A 25862-nucleotide genomic window follows, 5' to 3' on the forward strand; every position below is an offset into this window, starting at 1 on the left:
TAACGAGGGAACAATTTTTCTTTCAGATTTAACTTTGTGAGTTTTATTCTGTAATTATTAGTACCGTCTACAAACGGCGGCGAAAAACTAGCTCACAAACGCGTTGAGAATATTTTATTCAAATAAAATATTGTATAAAAATAAAAACTCACTGGCACGTTAAATAACTAAAGACGTGAAGTATAATATTTCAAATAATAATCAACATAGTTTTTGTATTTAAAATGTTGGGAAAGTGAAGTGTAACGACTGAATTTTTTTGCTCGTTTTTCGGTAGAAACTATATTGCGAACCGATGGTAGCTTTACGTTTAATATAAAATAATAAAAATGCTTGTAAAGCCTACTCGAATAAGTTTTTGATAAAACGTACTCTGTCGGATGTAATTCTGCTTCATGTGAATTCAACAATTTTAGTTGTTTTAAGTCTTTGTACAAGCCGGTTTCGGTAGGCAGTCATAACTTATTCTACACCTAAACTTACTGAATCGTATTGTTGTTTTCCTGTTTAATGGGTGAGTGAACAAACGTAAATGCTGGCTGCAAGTTCCTAAGGTCAGTGATGCATTGGTCATCTTCTTACAAGGTCTTAATTTAACAATAATAAATATAAAAATTTTGCTCACAATCCCATGAATGCAATGTTCTTAAGCTAATTTGACTTAAACTGTGCTTAAAAGAGCAACGACTTATAGCAGGGAGCACAAGATAAATGATTAACATTGCTTTGTTATTTAATTATAAAATAATGATAAACTACTGAGTTCCTGTAGAATCTACATTCCAAACCGGCGGTGGATTTTCTTTCAACGATATTCCAAAGCGCTTGTAAGTGCTTGAATGAAGTAAATTTCATTATGATTGAGTTTTGTTTTTTATTTATTAATTTTAACTAATTAAAAATGTCGCTTTTTTTTTAATAGATACAAGAAAAATATCATAAGTACAGTTGAAAAACGTAACTTGACGACCTCCGTGGTTGAGTAGTGTGTACACATATTTCTTTCATGTTTACGCCACTCCGAGGTCTCGGCTTCGATTCCCAGGCGAGTCGATGTAGAAAAAGTTCATTAGTTTTCTATGTTGTCTTAGGTCTGGATGTTTGTGTTACCGTCGTTACTTGTGATTTTCCATAACACAAGTGCTTTAGTTACTTACATTGAGGTCAGAGTAATGTATGTGATGTTGTCCAATATTTATTTATTTATTTAAAAACGTAACTGTCAGTTTTTTAAAATATTATATGTTAATCAATCCAAGAGCCGAGATAGTTAAGTGGTATTTTAACTGATGATTGCGGGTACAAACCCTGCCTGGGCACCCCTGAATTTCATGTGCTTAATTTGTCTTTATAATTCATCTTGCGCTTGGCGATGAAGAAAAACATCGTGAAACCTGTATGTGTCTTAATTAACTGTGTCATTAAGTGTCAATAATTAAGTGTCAGTAATTAAGTGTCTTAATTAATGTGTCAGTAATTAAGTGTGTTAATTAAAAACTTAATTCTGTTATCCTATCCACCAACCCGCTTTGGAGCACCGTGTTGGAATATGCTCCAAACCTTCTCTTTAAAGGGAGAGGAAGCCTTAGCCCAGCATTGGGAAATTTACAGGCTGTTAATGTTAGGTGTGACGTTATGTTAAGCAATCCAAGTTCGACGTATATTGACCTCCGTACTGGATTATCTGTGCGACAGTAGGCGCTAACTGATGAATGAGTGATAATAACCATCCCATCAGCTCAAACTGCGTGTTGTTTAGATAGCAATAAGTAACGAAAAATTGGAATTTACAAGTACTTAACAATTACATAATTTTTAATCTGTGCGTCTCAACAATCAACACCGGCACTAAATCAAAGTCGAATTAGGAGCTAATTCGCCGCGCTTAATTATATTACGTGATGCTAATCTAAAAATATTACGAATTATATCCCTCTTGAGTTAATTATAAAAACTTGGAGAGGATTAACTTCGAGAGGTATTAGTGCGTTATCATTTTATTCTGACCTGATAATTACTTGCATAAATCTCGAGAAATTGCGCCATTCTCGGTAATGTGACTCGTTAAATAATTTAAAAAAAAAGTACACGTTTACACGTGATAGAATTTAATCTTTTTTTTAAGACATTATAAACCAAATTCTAATCGGTTTCTTAATGAAAATATGTATGAATAGCCATCATTTTTCTGTACTTTCAAGCATTATCTAGACGGATGAAGTAAACTATGATTGTTAAATTAATCAAAACTTGATAATTATTGACCACAAAAATATTGTACTATAAAAAATACAATCTTCTACTAAATAAGTCTTATGTACTCCCTCTGTAGGTTCCATTTATGAGATATTTGCAAACACGTGTAATTCAAAATGGCGGCTAACACTCCCGAGACGAAAACTTGAGTTTACACTTAAGGAACTATTCCAATATACTTAATAAAAAATAGACTGTTATATTATCCAGTAAATCTGTTACAAATATTTATAAAATAATTCAACTTCAAAAACATAGTTTAACAATCAATAAACATTTCAGTCATTAACTTACATTTTCATAGACGAAACTCTTGCTATATTCAAATATCTAGAACGTTCTAATAAATTCGGAGGCACGTAAAGCTTAGCCTTGCATAATTGGAGACTCTGTGATATCGTTAATCAGGTCACTGGATACAGCACTGCGCTTGTCAAGAACATTACTTACATCAGATTGTTTTTCTTCTAATGCAATCATGAAGTCGTTGTTGTGAAAACGATTTTAAGTACACTTATTAATAATAATGGGAGACAATTAAAGTAATTATATTATTCTTAATATGGTTATTCTATTGAAACCTACAACCGTCAGTTTATTAAAGTGTATAAATTTGTATGAACATTTAAGTATTTGCTATTTAAAATGTTTAGGGGCATTATTCTAATTCGTTTTATTAGAATAATTTCTATACGTAATAATATTAATTTCATGATGTCAATTTATTTACGATTTAAGATAAAAAATAATATGTAAAAAAACAGTGACTTTAATCCTCTGTTTGTTAAACGATTTTTAATTTTTTTTATGGCGGACGAGCAGATGCGCCGGCAACCTTGGGAACTAAGATTTTATGTCTCTTGTGTCTATAGTTACACTGGCTCACTCACCCTTCAAACCGGAACCAACAATACTGAGTACTGTTGTTTAGCGGTAGAATATCTGATGAGTGGGTAGTACCTACGCAGACGGGCTTGAAGATTGATTGTTTGGTCGATTTTGACAAGGTTTAATATGAGGTGTGTGTTGAGATATACCTATAACTAAAACATATACGGTGAAATATATATGTATGAGCCAGGGGGCATAATGTCCTAGTTCCAAGGTTGGTGGTGCGTATTGGCGATGTAAAGAAGGGTAAATATTTGTTACAGCGCCAATGTCTGTTTAGTGGTGACCACTGACCATCAGGTGGCTCACTAGCTCGTCCAATGTCATCTTGTAATGCTTTCCTCAAATAACGATAATGTTTTATCATATTAATATTAAATAAAAGTTTTTCCGTGACTAATAATTTATCTTATTTAAACAGTAATTAGTTTTTTAAGTTATTTTTTAATGTTAAGTTAATTTTACTTTTTATTTTTTTCCAAGAATCTTCTATATATATAAAAGCTAAACACAACTCATTGATTAATCACGAAATCTGAAAAAATATACCACCTACAAACTTGAAATTAGGCAGGTAGTTTCTTTATAGGGTGTAGACATCCGCTAAGAACTGATTTTACGAAACTCTACCACTGAGGGGTGTAAAACAGAAGTTTGTGCTTTATAAATTTCGCGCGATAAATCCGCAAGTTCAGCTAGTTATGATTTTCCATATACATTACATTAAGGACATAAATACGTACGGGTCTTATTAAAAAAATACTAGATATATTTTAAAATATGTTTATACATAAAAGTTAGAATTCTTAAAGTATATTCACAAAGTTCAGCCATATTTATGATTCAGTAACTACGAAAGTGTTTTAGATGAGTCAGGATTTAAAATACAAACTCCGCTACAACCGACGCGTCTAACTTTTAGAATTGGTCTCTGGATAAAATTGAATTGACGTGGACACTTTAAGCTACTTACAGAATACTGAGTTACTTAATTTTAGCTCCAAATACTCACTAATTTTAGAACTTAAAGTTTATTTGTAGTTCAAAACCAAAATATGCTTTATTTAAGTAGGCTTCTACAAGCACTTTTGAATATTAATTTAACAAACTATATTAAGTTCAGCTATCACCGGTTCGGAATGTCGATTTTACAGAGAAGAACCGGCAAGTAACTCAGTAGCTACTCTTCTTCAACATTTAAAATACAAATTCATGATAGCCAAATACAACAATATATGTATATAATATGTCCGGCCAGGAAGTCAACACGAATTATCTCCACGCCTTTCTATCATCTATATAAACAAAATTTAAAACCAAAATTGGCGATTCTGTCGGTAAGATTTAAGATTCCGTGGCAATGTTAGCTTGGATCCGAAAATTAGGGCGTTTTATTTCATTAATGGCAAAATTTATTTACTTAACTAAATTACTGATTGCTTATTTAAATTCAACTGTTTCATTTAAATTCATTGCTTCAAAAATACAAGATACGTTGATTTGATTTAGAAAGAATGAGGCTCAGCTGGACGAAATAGATCATTACTAGACTATTCATCCACGAAGGCGCGTCCATGTTAAATTATCGTTGAGCATCAACAAATATAATATCATTTGTGTCTCTGCTGTCTTTATTCTAACATATTACTCAAAATACAAGAAATTACATATAGATACGATTTGTCGTCTGTGACTTCACTTGCGTTTTAGGGATTGGTCGACAGGTTTCATTTATAAAAATATAGCCTATGTTATTCCCTGGGGAGCCACTTTCCTTCAAGCAGATTCATAACGCAGATTCATCGGGCGAGCGGCGGGTGCCTCAGAAAGGATCATCCTAGAGCACAGCCTCAAGACATCTATACTCAAACACGACGTCAGAGTCGCCGAGGCTGTACTGTCTCTGATCGAGCGCGGAGCAGGGCCCGCTAGATTGCAGTAAAGCTTTTTAATAGGACTAAAAAGCTCACTATAAAATGTAAGAAACTAAAATGTAAGACCAAATCTATGTATATATATATATATAAATAAAAGTATATAAGTCAGTATGGGCCACGTTTTCCAAGAAGATGACAAGATCGAAGTCCAGCGAGGATCTGCTGATATGTTCAGTAAAAATATAAAATGCCAAACATGTATCAGGCACGGAGAGCTGTGCGCCCGTAGATGTTGTTAAATTAAAAATGTCCTCCAAGTTCGCTTCCTAGCAATTTTCATCAAATTTAGTCCAGTATTTTGGACGGACTTTCCCATTTATAATATATAGGTTTAGATATGGAAGCTGATAATCAGAATTGCTATTCGACAATCCGATGGCACGTTGCGGCGAATGTGTTTTGTAAGCGCCAGTCCGTCAAACAATGTTGCCGCACTGCGGTGTACTAGCTTACAAAAATGTTCTATTATATTTAATGATAACATATTCGTCATCAAAAACGACGTCATTATCCATTGCGCGAAATAAAAAGTAGCACTTTAAATCTCTAGTTGTTATCTAGACCGAAATATTAGTATATTAACATCTTGACTAATGGAGGCGATTTCCGTATACAATCCTACGTTTTACCTTATTCCGACTTTTTTTTTTTTTATGTTATAACGAGCAAACGAGCAGGACGCTCACTTGATGGAAAGTGATTACTACCGCCTATAGACATCTGCAATACTAGGAGGGTTGCAGGTGCGTTGCCGGCTTTTTAGGGAGGAATTGAATTCAAATTTTATTTCAATAATTCTCTTACATAATTTAATAGTAAAACTTTAGCTAAATACAAAGTGACGTAACGTAGACGATAATAAATTCTTATAAAAATATTTTCATTAAATGAATAGTAAATTTAAACTTTACTCGATAAGCTGTGTAGGTCATTATTATATAAGTTCAATGAAAACTTACCGGACACAATATAGAGTATATAACAGGGCCGGCACGAAATTCAGTACGCATTTTCTTTACTACTGTTACTGTATTTTTTTTTAGCATTAGCAGCCCGTAAATGTCCCACTGCTGGGATAAAGGCCTCCTCTCCCTTTGAGGAGAAGGTTTGGAGCATATTCCACCACGCTGCTCCAATGTGGGTTGGTGGAATACACATGTGCCAGAATTTCGTTGAAATTAGTCGCATGCAGGTTTCCTCACGATGTTTTCCTTCACCGCCGAGCACGAGATGAATTATAAACACAAATTAAGCACATTAAATTTCAGTGGTGCCTGCCTGGGTTTGAACCCGAAATCATCGGTTAAGATGCACGTGTTATTTCAGTTCTAGCCACTGGGCCATCTCGGCTCAATGCTCATACTGTATTTTGGCAAATCCGATCAATTTATTATTTTATGGAGAATGTCTCATAAAAGCACTTTTGAGTCGTCATACAGTATTGAATGGAATGGAAAGTAGATTCCACCGAGAAGAATCAGCAAAGAAAGTCAGTAATTTCTGTGTTTCACCATTTAAACTAAATCAGTAAGGTACAATTAAATTTTTAATACCAGGTCCAAATTCATCTTTACTATAATCTTCATTGAGTAATATGCCTTATCAATGTTATTTAGATATGAGCTTTAATATTTTTAATAGGCCAAGTTAAATATCCATATCTGCGGAACCTTATTATAGAAACGAATACCGTGACCAAGACCCCTCCCCCCTCCTCCGGGATGGATGTATTAACTTTGCGAAGCCGGAAACTTGGTGTTATAAGTTTACCTTTCCTCCTCGTCTGTGTACAATGATTGATTGTTAGTAAGCCTCTGGTTTGAATTGCTTTACAATTATCATTATAATACAGTACCCAATTACTGGCCAACTGCTTCGTTGGTTTTCAATACAAACATACTTTTGTATAGTTTTACTTAATAGTCATCACTACCTCCCATATATGTTGGCGTTGTATGAAATATTAACTATTCTTAACATAGTCAACCTTGGGAACTAATGTTTAATGTCCTGGTGCCTATAGTTACACTGGCTCACTCACCCTTCAAACCGGAACGCAACAATACTAGAATATCTGATTAGTGGGTGGTACCTACTCAAACTGGCTTGCACAAAGCCCTACCACCATGTAAATATAATTAACTTGTTGCCGCCCAAAGCTTTGCCCTCGTGTGTTATACTAGTGCGTCATCCGACAAGCCTCCCACGGCAAAATATATAAGTAAAATATTACTGAAAAGACGAATAAAAATATTTACCTAATAACTAAATAATTAGTGTCTGGACGACCGACATTTTTATATAAAAAAACAAAACTATATAGACAAGCTTAAAAAGCAAATTCTTATCTAAATACATTAGCCGATTCGTTAGATCAGTTTCAGAGACACACGAAATATATTTATATAGAAATTAATATACAAGAACTGCTCATTTATTCTCACAAGATTAGTCTCATTTCAGCCAAATAGATTTTCTTTTAAGAATACTAATCTGGTCTAAGCCTACAACTTATTATTACTTCGGTAGTTCTAATACTTGAGTAGAGTGATGGAAAGATCTCTCTTAAAACGCTTTCCACCATGTTAGTTAAATTTCCATAAGATACGTAGAACGAATGTTAGTCAAATATTCAATAACAACATGCCATTATTTGTTGCACAAAAACGTATTTTTTTTCCAAAATGTTCAAGAAATCGTTCAATATTGATGAGAAATATTTAGAGTTCATAATTATTATCATTAGTATTGCGTATGTGCATTATGCACTTAGTATATGATAATATAAGAAGACACCACTCGTTACTGTACCGTAACTATCCCACCAAAAATCATCATCCTTATCATCCTCCATCATCATTATCTATCATGCCCTTATCCCAATTTTATTTGGGTCGCCTCAGCATGTCTTCTTCTTCCTTACGTCTCTGCCTGACGTCATCTCACGAGTATCCCACCAAAAATATAAAATGTAAAACAAATTTAGTCACAAATTGTTTCTTAATTTTTCCTTGTCTTGAAGGTTCGGAAAACCGCTGGCTTCTTAGCTGGCTCCACAGAGTGGCTGTGCGAGGCAAAATGCTTAAAAAATGTGTTGTTGTAGATTCCAGATATCGGGGTGGTGTGGATGAAATTTGGAATTATGACGTGATATCTGGAGGTGAAAATTCAAGGGTCCTGGCTCCAAATAATTTCTCAGAACATTCCTTGTCAAAAATGCCTTAAACGATACAGGGTGATACAACATATCTGCGCAATACAATTGGATATATCAGGGCAGAAAACTCTTTACCGGCAACCAACCGAGCCGCTCGGCGTTAAATACTGCTTAAATACGGCGTTAAATAATGGAAGATGTTGGTACTGGTATTAAACTAAAGATTGATAGAGAATGCCTTTTAGTATTGTCTACCTTAGCAGGATTTATTTGTTGTTTGGAAATATTTTTAACCGACCAATGATCAAGCATTACGTTCTTTGTGTTTGTAGTTCATCCCGAGCTCAGCGATGAATAAAAAAATCGTCAACTGGCGCGTGAAATCATGCCATAAATAGCTCATTGCTCTTATTGTATTTATTTATTTCAAAGGAAACGAACAATATATTAAACCCTAATAACTAACTGAATGTATAAATAGAATATTAACCAATAAATATAACGTTAATATGTGAAAACTAAAGAAATAAAGAAAGCAACACAAACATTGATTAGAGATTAAAATAACACGAAATAAACAATAACACGTTACTAGATATTTATATCTAGTAATGTAGATTAAGTTTACACAAGCGGTTGTATAATTCTTCAGCTGCTGGCATTACCTTTCCAAGAGTGGGTAGGTATTTTGTCGGTACAAGATAGAAAATTTTAGTGGCTCGCGCAGAATTTAGATGTTTTGTTAATAGTTGCCACGCGAGACTCTTCTGAATGGATGCTTTTTAATTTAAACGAGCTCGCTTAGACGCTGTTAAATGGTTTTCCTCTGGACGTGATATTTATCTTTTCATACACTAAGAAACGGTCAGCTATTCTCGTAAGGTTGAAAAAAATCGCTACATAAAACTTGTCTGTCTGAACGTGTTAAACTCAAAAACTGCCGAACCGTTTTCCAAATATTTTCACCGATGTACGGAGTGATTCGATGATTCGATGATTGCGGGTTCAAACCCTGGCGAGCACCACTGAATTTGCATGTGCTTAATTTGTGTTTAAAATTCATCTCGTGCTCGGCGCTGAAGGAAAACATTGTGAGGAAACCTGCATGTGTCTAATTTCAACGAAATTCTGCCACATGTGTATTTCACCAACCCGCATTGGAGCAGCATGTTGGAACATTCTCTAAACCTTCTCCTCAAAGGGAGAGGAGGCCTTAGCCCAGCAGTGGGAAATTTACAGGCTGTTTATGTTTATGTTATGTTACGGAGTGATTCATGAAAATCGTACATACAATTAATTAAAGCTTTATATTAATTGACTGAAATATACAATAACATATAAGCGTCAATAGCCCAGTGTAACCAATACGTTGACGACGGGCCGCCTGGCGATGTAAGAAGTCGCAGGATCGCTGACTCCTTGGGCTACTGTCGTCCCCGTCCTAACACAAGGGGTAAGCTTAAAAGGATGGGTAAATAGGAATGTTAGTAATTCCATAATTGATTCGGATGTTGCTATTATTGGTTAAAAATACATATTACAAATGGTTGCGTTTGTTAAATATGTCGAAAGAAAACATGTCAACGTTCTTTACTAGCATGCGCTGTGTAAATCAATAGTGTAGTCAATCAATAGTTATATATGCGTTTAATTTAAACTTTTCTCTACACGTGCGAAGCCGGGATGTAAAGCTTGTACTTAATAAAACTATTTTCATTATCATCAGTCTGTCAAATGTCACATTGCTGAGCAAGGCACATCACAATGTTCATCTACCAGGCATATTATGGCTCAATTTCAGTCGACACACGCCAATTAACGAAAATTCATCACCTAGCATGAGTTGGACTATAACAGAACATCGTTATATTCACGGCTTTGCGAGTAAAAACAATACGGGCGAATCTAGAATTTATTATCGCTGTTCTGATCGCGACCGCAAAGAATGGTCGCCAGAATGTTAGCAGTACGCTTCGTATCGCTATTTCGATTATCTTGGAGGAAAATGCGCCAGCCGGCTCTCTTATATGAGCAAGACATTCTCAGTATTTCCTAAGGTTTGTTTTTTATATACTGAGCAGCCTTTCATAAAACGTATTCGACAATATTGTTAAAACAATTCCTGCTTCCTCATGCACCCCTGAAATATTTAACTTAAGTCCAAATATGGCGACATGCGTATACAGTGAAATGTAATTACGATGATTCAGTGGCTAGAATACATGAATTTTAAACGAATATCGCAAGTTCAACCCGGTCGAGCACCAATAGGATTAAACGTGCTTGTAGTTGTAGAACGATACATTTCCGCATAAACGGATTCGTGTTACGTGGTTTGTACAACTTGAATAAATTTAATAAGATAGGATTACACGTAACCAAACTTTGGGAGTGATTATCGATTATTTAAAATTAGTGCCGATATTGTCACGAGTTACGAGCGATGCGCCCATAAATACGTTTTTGGAATGGATTACTTATACGCGGCACACTTTTGTGTGATCTAGTAAAAATCGTCACGTATGGAAAATGATATTTGAATATGATGATGAAAATGATAAATTGATATTAAATTAAAAGATCTTCTGATGCCATTTTTTTATTACAATTATTTTCAGAGACAGGATACTGTTCCCACGTTGACTTTAGCACATCTTAGAGTAAGTAAGAGTAAGAAGATTCAAATATATTACAGGAATTTGAAATACAATATGTAATATTTAGATCCTATAGTATTTTAAGTATGTCCTTCCCGGAAGTCAAACTATCTCCTTAACAAATTTCATCAATATATGCACACATATTTAGTACATACATATTTAGAACGCGTGCATCTTAACCGATGATTGCGGCTTCAAACCCAGGCAGGCACCACTGAATTTTCTTGTGCTTAATTTATGTTTATAATTCATCTCATGCTCGGCGGCGAAGGAAAACATTGTAAGGAAACTTGTATGTGTCTAATTTCAACGAAATTCTGCCACATTTGTATTCCACCAACCCGCATTGGAGCAGCGTGGTGGAATATGCTCCAAACCTACTCCTCAAAGGGAGAGGAGGCCTTAGCCCAACAATGGGAAATTTACAGCCTGTTAATGTAATATATATATATATATATATGTCTACATAGATTCATGAATTTATAATAAAATCTTCTTTTGATAACTAATGACGTGTAAGATAACCCCTTCCCGCAGTTTAAGTTATTTAATTATTAATTAAAAACTCAAACTTAGTCGTTATTTCATTTTAGGAATCAAGTTTCGTAATCAAATTAGCAGTCCGCCATTTCTTATTTGCTCGTTTATAACTTTACACAAAAGCCCGCCAAAAACACCAATCCCCTTTCCACAGATAATAAAATTCTACAATTCGTTCGTAAGTCGATTAAAAAAAATTTAATTCGAATCCATTGTTCTGTAATAATATATAGAAATTATTAAGTGTTATTTTAAAATATAAAATAACAGGTTATTATCATTTGCTTACACATTACAGTGTCAAAAAATAAACTAGGTTTAGGTCTGGGAAGACGTTACGTTTGACAAGTCTGCGCGCGCAGCGAGAGACGCGAATTTTTAAATGCAGTAAACTACGTCATCTATACGTTTTCGCATCGTATCTTGAACAACAATTGGTATTTGAAATTGAGATATATCTTGGATTTAAGGCATAAGCACTGCTTTCAATATCTCTATATTATTATTTAAGATACATATAATACTTTTATATCTATATTAAAATTATTATCAGTTAAAATTGGTTTGATTTCAGGGATTAATCTCCGGAACTGTTGATCCAGTTCTAAAAGTTTTTTCTGGTAAAATCCATTAGTCAACAATCTTCCTGAGTGCTTTAGGACCTTAAGAATATTTGTATTATATTATTTTCTTTATTTATGAACTGCACTCGTGAGAATCCGGGGTCGAAAGTTGGAACAAAACGATTGTGGTCGAATACGGACCCACTGAGCGCACGCTAGTTAAGTATAATTTATTCACTTACATTCTGGTCTGATGAATGATGAGTGGTCATTGCCGTATCAATGTTATCACGTTATTATGATAGTACTACACTATTTAGATTGTCATCAAATCACTTATATCGGAGACAGAGCGTGTATCAGTTTTCATCGCACGATGTCTTCCTGAGAACTGCTAGTTATTGCGGACATTGAAGAATTATTATATATTTTTTAATTTATGTTACGTTTCATCCGACACAATCGTACACGTCAATATCCGGCTCTCGCGAGCTCGTATCCGCTTCCACCGGTTATGACGTCAACTAATGAGTCGACGTCATCCGCCCACTCTATTTCCGAAAGGATTATTAGCTCAGGTCTTTATTAAGGGATGTTTTCAGAGTTATTTGGAAATGACAATGGCAGATTCTGTCCGAAGCCTTTCATTAATCTAGAATAAATGGATATTAATGAACCAAAGTTATTACAATTCATGTTTCGCCCACTGAAGGCTTATGCTGAGTAATAAGTTGTAATTCTGTAAAACTTGCGAAAGTTACCTTTAAAAACGTCTTTTGAATGCAATTTTGTACCTTTTGTTATTTGCATAGAACCGACAAGGCTCAGTGGTTAAAATATGTAAAGCATTAGATGTTTTAGAATCAACAGAGTTTCTTGGTATCACAATAGACACTAAGCTCCAATTTACCCAATATAAAAACATTGACAAATAGACTTAGCTTTCCAGATTTCGCGGTAAAAAAATTAGACTTTTGACTGACGTTGACACGGCTCGCCTAGTATATTTTAGTTATGTCGACAGTACAATGTCTTATGGCATTCTACTCTGGGGTAATGTAGCTGATATGAATACCATTGCATCGCAGAAAACAGCTATTCCTGTAATCTATAACCTGGGCCCAAAAGATTTGTTAGGATATTAATTTAAAGAAATTGAAATAATGACGGTCGCTTCGCAATTAGTTTCTGATAATGTTAGGTTATACACTATATGAGGTACGCAGAAATTTTCCAAAAATTGTGATGTACATACTATTAATACTAGGAACAAGCGTAAACTTGTTGCTCCGAGTACCCAATTACACAGGTTAAGTAACTCTTTTTTGGGGCAATGTATACGTTTTTACAACTGGATCCCAGAAATCGTTCAAAAATATTCAATTGTAAAATTAAAAAGAATCGTTAAAGAGCTCTTGTGTGCTCACGGACTAATGACTTCTTAGTTGATTGCACGCCTTGGAAATAACATGATCGTCTCCAGGCTGTTTCAAATAACGGAAATATATTTATTGTTATATAATAGTTATAAAAAACTAAATTTTAAAAAAAGAACTCGCTTTCGCCTGTTCCTCTCGGGTCCGAGGTTAATTTCCGAATCAGTGGTAGCTTTGACTATCAATAAGCAAGTGTAACACTAATATTGAATAAAGATTTTTGACTTTGGTGGTAGAATGAGTGAGTGGAACCTACCCTTAAATAGCTGTCACTTTTAGGATGCAATTTATTCATAACAACCGATAGTTTTAATCAATACTATTCAACGGGAACTTTTAATTCATGAACACGGACGCGTGCCGATTTGTTGTGTGTGTAAATCGTCTGCTAATATGATTGGTAGGCGAGCTCAACCATTCTAAACCAATGCGCCATTTATCAATCATCATGACAGCTCGACGTTGCGTTTCGTTACAACGTTCTAGGTCAAAGAACTCCCATTCGAGCCACCTTCGGAGGAATATATAAACTGCTTTATTTTTATCTAATAGCAATGTTTTGACGTATATAGTGAAGTTGTTATTTTTTTTTAATTAAGCATTTCGTAATTTAAAAAAGTCATCTATTTAAACATGAATATTTCGGACCAAATACAAGCAAATCCTTATACGATGAAAGAGCTATTAATGTAGCCCGTTTCTGCAGCACAAATATCGTTTACCGTGAAAGTAACTGAAATATATTTAAGCAAGCCGTATCTAGTTCGGAAAATTATTTTATTTTTTTAAAATCAAACACCACAGGACTAAGTCTACTCGCCTATTTGCAAATAATAAGGGAGGGGGTGGGGGTCACTGCTACTTGGTATCAACAATAAGGCCAAGAAACGTAGCTGATTCAATTTGATCCCATGATGATACAACGTACAAAGCACTGCTAATGTCTCCGAAGTAATGAGATAATTTTACACAATATACTGTTCCTGATTTTTTCCAAAAATAGCCTACACATTACTCAAGGTCGGCAACGCATCTGCGAGCCCCCTGGTGATACATATGTCCATGGGCGGCGGTCACTCTCCATCAAGTAAGCCTACTGATCGTTAGCCACCTACACCATAAATCTGCAGTATGGATATAAAATAAAGTGTGAAAACCAATAAAATATGACCAGAAACTTAATTAAAAACAATCTTTATTCAATATGGCAACAAGATTATTTCTGACATTCGAAAGTATACAAGACGCGGGCTAGTAATTGCGACTCTTCTACTCCTTTATCTGTGTTCTTAGTTGTTAAACATTTTATCTGAACATGGCTCCTTTAGTCAGCGCGAGTAATTACACCGCTCGAGCAAAACCTGTCCGCGCCACGCTACAGAGTATTAGATTTTTAACTAAACGTGAAAATTGAATATTTGTTACAGAGATGAAAGAAATTTTATGAAAAATTCGTTGATTATTCACAGGTATAAATTTGTAGGTATTTTTAACACGATTCTGTCCCAAAGAGGTTTTATTTATTCATTCAGGCACACGAGCAGAATACAATCAGACTATACATTAAAATTACGAACTTACATTATTTTCAGCTAGTTTACATTCCTAAGCTATGATGCTTGTTTGTCTTAGTCAAGGAAGCTGTTTCGGGTTTATTTCACACTGCTACTGGTGTAGAAGATGTTGACATTTGAATTGAATACGAAATATTGGTTGGCATTAGTTGGCTGACGTGCATATGGGTAACCTGGTAGTAAGTGGTCACCACCGCCCATAGACAATGGCGCTGTAAGAAATATTAACCATTCCTTACATCACCTATGCGCCACCAACCTTGGGAACTAAAATGTTATGTCCCATGTGCCTGTGATTACACTGGCTCACTCACCCTTCTAACTGGAACACAACAATATAGGGTACTGTTATTTGGCGGTAGAATATCTCATGAGTGGGTGGTACCTAAGGCACAAAGCCCTACCACCAAGTAAAGTTGTAAAGATTTTATTTATAGTATGAGTATTTCCGAACGGATTCACCCTTAAAACTCTAACGCTCGCGTTAGGAAAGTTGACTGCCGAAGTTTTTTGTCGTGTGACCTTTCAAGCGCATACAAAGTACCCTATTACTTATCCTCCGTGATATTAACGCATGTTGTGTTTTATTATTTTGTCTAGTATAAAGCATTATACAGCAGACTTAAGGACTTAAGAAACTGAGGGTTATGTTATGGACTGATTTTGTCGTGCTGCATTTTTTATTATATATAAATAGGGTTTACTAGACCCATTTTTCTTTGGAGCACTGTAATTCAAAAACAGCGATTGCCAACCAAATCAAAAACTCAATCAATAAGGGCCTATACCTAACAGTTGAATTTTAATAAAAGTAAATTTCTTGCAACGGTGGTACCAAGAATTTAAAAACTGGTACCAACACTATCTCCCACTGAGACGTTAAGTCATTAATTTAGTAATAATAACTGCTCTACGGTTAATTACCACATAAACCATTTTAAATGACAAAGTACTAATAACAGGCACTTTCTTTTATTAAAAAATGAAAATGGGAGTCATTATTATACTTGAGAATATAATTGATCCTCGTAACGAGTAAAATCAATAATCATATACGTATAAACACGACTTGCAGATTCAAAGTAGTGGTAGTAGGGTGGGGCAATTCAAATTATCCCGAGAGACCAAAGTTCAACTCCAGAACCAATGGCTTTGAACGTGAACGTGCTATCCGAGGCATGAATGTGTAAGCACTGACACATAAATGTTTTAAAAGTAAAAAAAAAAAACAATGTATACTTTATTCGAGTAGGCTTTTACAAGTACTTTTGAATCGTCATTTTACAAACTTTTGACGACCTCCGTGGTCGAGTTGTGTGTCCACCGGTTTTACGGTTACTCCGAGGTCCCGGGTTCGATTCCCGGCCGAGTCGATATAGATAAAGTTCATTAGTTTTCTACGTTGTCTTGGGTCTGGGTGTTTCTGGTACCGTCGTTACTTCTGATGTCCATCACACAAGTGTTTTAGCTACTTACATTGGGATCAGAGTAATGTATGTGAAGTTGTCCAATATTTATATATTTATTTACATTTATAAACTATATTAAGTGAAGCTACCACCGGTTTGGAATGTAGATTCTACCGAGAAGCAGACAACAATACCTCACTACTACTACCTTTACTAATCGTGTTTATAAAATGTCTGTCAGTGTTACATATATCTTGATATACATCCTGTTTATAACATATTGAGGCGTTACACATCACACAACACATCCCGCAAGGAGTCTCTAGTTCTAAGATTACAAATATCTTTTCGTTTTTGAATAGTGAATAAAGATCTGTTTACACATATCCAAGTTAAATTATATCGACATGCCTTAGTGTGAGTGTCGTGCTACAAACTGTACAGTTTGTACACATGTGTCCAAATAAACAAAAACATTCATTCGATTTCTGTTCAACAATTTATTTTTCTTTTAAAATTAAATCAAATACACATTACGTTATTCTTTTTTAATGATATGGTTTGGCGGACGGTCAATCGGGATCGGTGGCCTCGTGGTAAGTGATCACCACCGCCCATAGACTTTAGCACTGTAAGAAATATTAACCATTCCTTACATCGCCAATTCGCCAACTAAGATGCTATGTTCCTTGTGCCAGTAGTTACACTGGCTCACTCTTCAAACGGACCTACCCTACCTACCCAGACGGGCTTCCACAAAACCCTACTACCAAGTACATAACATAAATCTTATGAAAATATCATCTTATTTCCTATAGTTGGTGGGGCATTAAGTTAAGAAATGTTAACGGATGGTTCATATTACTTAAAACGCCAATATCTTTGGACGGCGTGTTAAGAAATTTCTTTACAAAAATACAACAAAGATATTCTGTGATAGATCGCTTCGCTCAAATTCTCCCAAATAATATCTCCAATCGTTTATATTTACAGAAACATTACGAGTAAGCCCAGATTGCGAAGTACCGTCTCAATAGACGAGTATTCACGTGGAATAGATGACAATAAAACCGTGACACAGCGCCGACAGTTCCGATACAAAATATCTGAATAACGGAAAACCATTTTCTTCGTCTTATAGTTCATCTTTCAAATCATAATAAAATATATGAAAGTAATACTGGGAACCTTTTCGGGTCGAGAAATTCACGAAATAAAATTTTCCGATGCGTCAGGTATCTGCGTTTTACGAGTTCCTCAGTAAATTCAAATTTGGGTACGCAGTCAAACCAAGATAAAAAAAATGGATAAAATTTTATAAATTTATTCAATGACGGTGATTTCTCGACGATGCTTATATATTTTGTTTTTCGATGTATAATTAAATTGGAGTATAATATTTTAATTAATTTTTTTTTTTTTTTTTTTTTTTTTATTGCCCGGGAGGGCAAATGACTCTGCTCCACCTGATGGTAAGTGGTAGCAGAGTCCAAACGCGACGACGGCTAGTGCAGTTGGGAAAGGTGATCTGCTCTAGCCGCCCCCGCCTTGCCGGCCCGCAAGATGCCTCTTCACGCCTCGCTTGAAGGAACCCAGGTCATAAGAGGAGGGGAATACGTGCGCTGGTAAAGAATTCCATGTTTTGGAAGTGCGACAAAGAAAAGAGTTGCCAAATTTCTTTGTACGCGATGGAATTGATGTCACAGTTAGGCGGTGACATCGAGAACCAGCACGCGTGGACTTGTGAAGGAAAGGGGAAGCAGGAATAAGGGAGAATAGTTCCTCTGAGCACTCGCCGTGACACATTCGATAGAAAGCGCTGAGTGCCGCTATCTCTCGACGCAATTGTAAAGGCTCGAGGGTGTTGGTGACCTTTACATCGCCAATAATGCGAACCGCACGTCGCTGCAACCGATCCAAGGCCTCCAGTAGGTACTTAGCGGAGCCATCCCAGAGGTGCGAGCAATATTCAACGCAGGACCGTACCTGTGTTTTATACAGCAGGAGCAGTTGAGCAGGCGTGAAAAAACGCCGCACCTTGTTCAGGACTCCGAGTTTACGTGAGGCTGTTTTTATAACAGCCTCGATGTGATCCCTTGGATTGAGGTCGCACCGAACGTCGATTCCCAGTATGGCGACTTTGCTATGTATCTCCAGCGTGGTGCCACAGAGGGAAGGAGGAGGGGAAAATGGTGACTTTTTCGCTGTGAGAGCGCACACCTGTGTTTTCTTGGCGTTAAACTCAACAAGATTGTCAGAGCCCCATTTAGCGATGAGTCCTAACGTCCTATCGAGCTCAACAACAAGATCCCTCCGTCTCTCCTCAGTTTCCGCCCGTCCAGCCGCTGCGCGTCCGTGGTATCCCCCGTGCACTGTACTGTCATCTGCATAGCAATGTATGTTCCCGAGAGAGAGCATATCATTGATATGCAGAAGAAAGAGCGTGGGGGATATCACAGACCCCTGGGGGACTCCAGCATTCACTACATGGGATTTTGAAGCGCAACCATCAACTAGAACGCGAAGGCTGCGCTTGTGTAGGAAGCTAGCAATCCAGGTGCAGAGCTGAACCGGCAGACCGTATGCCGGCAGCTTGGAGAGAAGACTTCTGTGCCAGACTCTGTCGAAAGCCTTGGAGATATCGAGGCTGACGGCCAACGACTCTCCACGCTTATCGATAGCTTCACCCCAGAGGTGTGTTACGTACGCTAGAAGATCACCTGTGGACCGTTTTGGTCGAAACCCGTACTGACGATCATTAATTAGACAGTGATCTTCTAGGTAATGGATCAGTTGGTTGTTTAAGATCCGTTCCATCACCTTACAAAGAACTGAGGTGATAGCTATTGGCCGATAATTTGCCGGGTCAGATCGATCCCCTTTTTTGGGAACCGCTTGCACATTAGCTTCTCTCCAAGAATCCGGCACACATCCTGTAGAAAGAGACAGCTGGAACAGGCGCGTTAACACAGGAGACAGCTCCGCTGCACACTTCATCAGCACTATGGCTGGTATTCCATCGGGACCGCTAGCTTTCCGCACATCAAGTGATTGTAGCTCTGCACGTACATCACGTTGCCTGATTTTGATGTCAGGCATCGTGTAGCCACATGAAGGAATTGTTGGTGGCAGCGCACTACAATCATTGATTACGGAATTATCCGCAAAGAGTTTTGCCAGAAGATCAGCTTTCTCCTGCGGACTGTGAGCTAGCGATCCGTCCGGATACCTGAGCGGTGGCAGCGAAGGTTGACAGAAATTGCTTTGCACAGATTTGGTCAGACGCCAGAAGCTACGGGAGCCTCTAGGTTGTGAAATAAGGTCATGGCCAAACCGCGCAATGCGCTGTGCATCCGCTCTTGTGTATGCCTTCCTACAAGACTTGGAAGTTTTATTGTAGGTTGCTTTCAGTGAGTCAATGTTAGATGCCCCACTAACGCAGCCATTGATCCACGCGCGATAAGCCGCCTGCTTAGAAGACACAGCATCGGCACATTCGCGAGTGAACCAACGGTTACGCGTACCCTTACTGGCGAGGTCTGAGTTAGGAATGTAGTATTCCATCCCCAACAGGATCTCACCAGCAATAGCAGCGGCGCTAGCTGTCGGGTCATTCTCACTGAAGCAACGCTCCTTCCAAGGGACTGACGCATAGTAATCGCGCAAACCGTCCCAATCTGCCGACTTATAGTGCCAAATGCGACGTTTGCTTACCGTTGGTGGCGGCAGCTTGGCCTGTGGCACTTTGGTAGATATCAGGCAGTGATCCGAAGAACCAAGTGGAGCCCGAACCTCAACCTGATATTCCACCGGGTGGCTAGTCAGCAGAAGGTCCAGTAGGGAAGGCGCTTGCCCGTCAATGTCTGGGATCCTGGTGGGCTGATCAACCAACTGGGTCAAGTCATGCGTGAGAGCGAAAGCATGGGCAGTCCTTCCTGCATGGTCAGTTTTGGAGGACTTCAACCATGATTCATGGTGAGCGTTAAAGTCCCCCAAAAACACCAGTTCCGCGTTAGGAAACTGCTCTTGCGCAGCATCTGCCACCCGACTAAGATGGTCAAATAGTCGGCTTGTCTCCAAGTCACCATTGTGGGATCTGTAGAGGCACACGTAGACCCGACTCTGACGAACCAAGTCCACACGTACCACTAACAGGGAGAAGGAAGGGTCCTCCAAGCAGCGCAGACGGTGACAACAAACATCCGTCCTGACGAACAAGCATACTCCGGCTTTCGCTTTGAAGGATTCTTCAAGCATGTAGCCGGGATAATTAAGGTAGCTGGTATCGACAGGACGGAGTATTTGAGTCTCCGTCAGAAACAACATTGCTGGCCGTGCTGTCTCGAGATGGTGGTGGACAGCATTGAGGTTAGCGTGGAGTCCACGGATGTTAACGAACTCAACCTCAAACAGCGTGGGAATGGTGGGGGTGTGCACCGCTGTACGACCGTCATTTCTTTTATGCACTGTCATGGATAGGGGGAAAAAAGAGGAAGAGACGTGAAGCGAGCGATGCGTTGCCACGATAAGGACGGTCAAAGTGTGGAGCTGTGTTTCCCCAATAAGTTGCCAGAAGAGAAAATAAACCGACCCGCCAGGCGGAAGGGCCCCCGAACCCTCCCGGTAGTGGCCGCCGGGACCCCACCGTCCGGTCACCAACCGGCACGACGGTCCACACCGGGATTATGCGTGGCCTGGTGGGGCAGCCTCGCGAGCTGGTTAGGAACGCTTGGGCCCCTGTACTCTGCCACGGGCGGCCAGCGGAACAACCGTTTCTACGGGTCTCCCTGACCGGCGGGTCAATATACTTTCCTCCAGCATTGGTTCAACAGCAACATCCACCGGACCAACACTTATCGCGACAATGCGCGCTCGGGCACTGGCTGTACGCCGGCTGATCTCGAAACGCGGCTGCAAGCAGCCACTTCACGAGTGTTTCACCATGCGTACGGTGGTAACAAGCCAGGCGGATGATTGACATCCTACCACCAGAAAATTATAATGAAAAACGCTTTTTTAATTATGAAAAACTGGAGGATAGTGTTACATATTTTTCGCCTCGTTATCGTCTTGGGTCACTGACCTTAGGGGTTGATGAATGATGTCTGGCTGCCGCGGAGTGAGCTCGTCGCGTGGCGCGGTAATGGAGCCGACGGAGCGCGCCGCCGAGCCGCTCCGGGGAGCCGTCACCGCGGGCCACTGTCATACCGCCTTCTGGACCTATCAGGAGGAAGTTCTTTATCAACATATCATATTTAAATGACCAGTTCATTCAGGACGTAACAGGTATTTACAGCTCAAATGGCCCAGTGGACGGAAAAGATTTCAACCCAACTTGATGACTTCTGCATCGTATCCGCCGAAGAACAACAGAGTTTTTATTTGCGTTTGACTGTTGATGGTGGAGTTAAATATCGCGAGGAAACCAGCATATGGCGTAAGAAATTCTGCGAATTGCGTATTTACCAACTCGTAATAGAACAGCCTAATGGAAAAATCGCCGAGCTGCCTCTTTAAGAACACAAAGCTTGTGTCTTGCGTAAGGTATAATCGGGGAGATTTAAGAGTCCGCAAAATGAAGAAGTTTTAAATAAAATAACAAATATTAATTTCGTATTTACAGTAGTGACATTCGAAATTGGTTTTCGTCGCGGCCCGTGGGAGTCCGCTCGTGTAAGGATATCGTCCTTCACAAATGCTAACACGGTAGGTGTTAGCATTTGTGATTGGTTCGTGTACAAGTGTTTGAACATGAAGATAACGCTTCAGTGGAGAATAGTGTCTTCACGGAAAGGAGCCCGTACTGCAAAATGACTATTTACCATTTTACAATAATTTACTTACGTTCATTTGTTATTTGAAGTCAAATCGCTTACGTGAATTTTAAGGACGTTCGTCCCAATTAATTGAGCTGATCTATCTTTCATACAGTATGTGAAGTTTTGTTGACAAAACAATTTAATATTCTAGATTCTTAGTTGAAGTGAGCGGATTAAGGAAATTATTATGTACTTTTTAATTCATAATAAAGTGTAACTATTACTAATAAGAATATTTAACTGATTTTGGTTTAATAAACAATCTAGATATTAGGAAAATAATTATGATTAATATTAATAAACTGAGTAGTTCGTTATAATGGTATCAATGCTTTAACAATTTAACAATATGATAGAAATTTTTAATTTTAAATATAAATATCTGATACGCAAAATATTACATTTCAATAATTGCTAAAGCATTATTTATAATTGATTTTATTTAATCTATACTAATGTGAGCCGACATGGCCCAGTTGTTAGAACGCGTGCATCTTAACCGATGATTTCGGGTTCAAACACAGGCAGGCACTCCTGAATTTTCATGTGTTTAATTTGTGTTTATAATTCATCTCGTGCTCGGCGGTGTAGGAAAACATCGTGAGGAAACCTGCATGTGTCTAATTACAACGAAATTCTTCCACATGTGTATTCCACCAACCCGTATTGGAGCAACGTGGTGGAATATGCTCCAAACCTTCTCCTCAAGGGAGAGGAGGCCTTAGCCCAGCAGTGGGAAATTTACAAGCTGCTAATGTAATGTTAAAAAAAATGTTATAAGAACAAAAGTAATCCTTTCTGTCTATCTCTTATGCTTTCAAGTTACGAGCGTCTAATGTATAGCATATATCTACTCGGGAGCTTTGTGCAAAGCGGGTCTCCCTCAGTATAACCTATTCTGCCGTTGAACAGGACTCCTTAGTATTTTTTTTCTTTTAGTTAGATGAGCCAGTAATCACAGACACGAGGGACATAACATCTTAGTTTTATAGCTTGGTGATGCATTGGCGATGTACGGAATAGAACATGTAAACAATTAAGGCTCATTTCAAAAAAACAATGATAAATAAAGGACATTACTATATTACCAGATTATATTAAATATAAAAAGCGAGGACTTACAATTACGAGTATACATATATTCTAGGCAAGATAAATATACATTTAATTATACTTTACTGACATACTCTGCAATTAAAATGGTGTCAAATAGTAACTGAGGTAACGGTTCTTCTTGGTAGAATATACTTTCCAATGTATATACATAATAGACCTTTCAGTCCAGGCGCGCTGCTTTAATTAATATCGGCGTGCATTCGCATGGCTGACGCTAGTGGTCACTATATGTAAATATACATATATAAATTAAAATATAGTTAAGTTCATTATACAATACAATTATATACAATTTTTAAATCAAAAAACAAAAAAAAAAAATGTTTTTTCAACTTCAAAAGTAGACCCCTAACATAATATGTACGTATAACACATACAAACTTTCCCCTTGAATTATTCTTTATACTGGTGAAAATTGCATTAAACGTACAGACGGCGGAAAGAGACTCTGTTTTATACTATGCAGAGATTTATATATTAGTCTTAAACAAGTTCTTGCTGAGCGATTTGATTACCAACTGTGTAAGTGTATTAACCAAACCTGCGGCGTGTTCAGGGGAGGGGCGAGATGATTGGATCTTGGAAGCCTGGTTACGCCCATCCGACTGAAACAAACAAAACATATCATGTATTTTATATATTTAAATATTCGTGGAGAAAAACAAATGAATTTCGATTTTTTATATACGTGGAAATTAATGTTTCAATCTAAACGATTGAATTCGTTTTTGTTTCTTCCAAGATATGAACGATGTAATGCACTGTGAAAACTCTTTAGAGAAAATGATATTTCCTGATTTGTTCGACTTAACGTCATTTATACGTAGATTATATTTAATTTGCAATAGATATATGAATTAATATTCCTTTGAAGTTTTGCAAGAGATAAAAGGTCATAATTAAGGTACGTCGCGATATTTGTATAAAAAGAACTTGCGAAATAATTTTTAATTAAGGGTTACATACAGAAACTATGTAAAAATTAACAAATTGATAAATTATTCGACACACTGTCGAATTACGCAAAAACGTTTCACTTCAGAAACGTCCGTTGCACTTGCTTACATTTTTTTAATAAAAATTGTAGGTAATCTTGTGTCTATGGGCGCTTATATACTCATTGGCGCTGTAAGATACATGAACCATTCCCTCCGACGTCAATGCACCACCGACCTTGGACACTAACATGTTATATCCCTCGTGCCTGTTACACTACTACTAGTTACGCTGGCTCACTTTCATATCAAAACACGACAATGTTGAATATTAAGGTTTGGCGGTAAAATATATGAGTGGGTGGTTCCTACCCAGGTGGGGTAAGACAGACACTTGTATGGGGTAATTTTATTACAGTTTACTGTTTATTGGATATTATGGAACGATGATTATATGGAAAATGGTCGGTTATTTTTTTTTACATATTAACATATTATGAAAATTTAAGTACCTAATATATCGAAGTCCTCTTTCTTACATATACATAAAAAGAGCAAAATCGAGCTGTCAGATAAAGGAGATACATAAGTCGTTATTTAATTAATAGAGCTTGTTGAAAGATCAGAATTCAGCCCCTATGTGATCTAATTGTACCTAAAGTATCTATATATAATATAGAAATCAGTGATAATCACTGTATCAATATTAAAAACGAGCAGTAAGGATAAGCTTACAACGCTAAATTTCTGACTCCGCAAAATCAAATAAATTCTTCGACTATATACAGGGTTATTGGTAATTCGACGTATTCCCGTTAAGGGGTAATAGAGGTGATGATTTGCGCATATTAGCCCTCCATATACATGATGCAAAAGTGAACCATTTTTGACTAATTAAATATGAATTTGAATTTTTGCTACAAAAATGACTTAAAACCAAAAAAAAAATCGTTAAGTTAAGTAAAGACTTGCATACGCAAAAGAGTTAGTCACTTCGAACAAGAACTTGAGCTAAGAAAACGGTCATGTTTTCAAAATAATCTACAAGACAAATTTGACAACGATTTTTTTTCGTTAATTATACCCTGTATATATATTTTAAATGACTCCGTAATTAAAATGATAGATAAGAGTTACACCAGAGTTACAAGCAAATTAAAGTAGATATTCTTGAACTGAGCCGAGATGGTCCAGTGGTTAGAACGCGTGCATCTTAACCGATGATTTCGGGTTCAAACCCAGGCAGGCACCACTGAATTTTCATGTGCTTAATTTGTGTTTATAATTCATCTCGTGCTCGGCGGTGAAGGAAAACATCGTCAGGAAAGCTGCATGTGTCTTATTTCAACGAAATTCTGCCACATGTGTATTCCGTCAACCCGCATTGGAGCAGCGTGGTGGAATATGCTCCAAACCTTCTCCTCAAAGGGAGAGGAGGCCTTTAGCCCAGCAGTGGGAAGATTTACAGGCTGCTAATGCTAAAAAAAAATATTGAACTAGTATCTAGGTTATATAAATAACATCATATTATCGTGTACGGTGACGATTCGAAAGTATTATAAAAGTTAA

General features: G+C 37.4%; 1 protein-coding gene across 2 annotated transcripts in view; it reads right to left on the reverse strand.

The window, feature by feature from the left end:
* Positions 1-23957, reverse strand: part of LOC125073583 — a 124842-nt gene extending 100885 nt beyond the window's left edge. For both annotated transcript variants that reach the window (XM_047684460.1, XM_047684459.1), the window contains exons 1-2: positions 23900-23957; positions 21507-21643 (exon numbers count right to left, since the gene is read on the reverse strand). In XM_047684460.1, coding sequence (XP_047540416.1) covers positions 21507-21629 — 123 coding nt within the window. In that variant the 5' untranslated portion in view covers positions 21630-21643; positions 23900-23957. The remainder of the gene's footprint in view (positions 1-21506; positions 21644-23899) is intronic.
* Between the last annotated feature and the right edge of the window lie 1905 nt (positions 23958-25862).

This window comes from Vanessa atalanta, chromosome 24 (assembly GCF_905147765.1).
Source record: "Vanessa atalanta chromosome 24, ilVanAtal1.2, whole genome shotgun sequence".
NCBI classification, from domain to species: Eukaryota; Metazoa; Arthropoda; class Insecta; order Lepidoptera; family Nymphalidae; genus Vanessa; species Vanessa atalanta.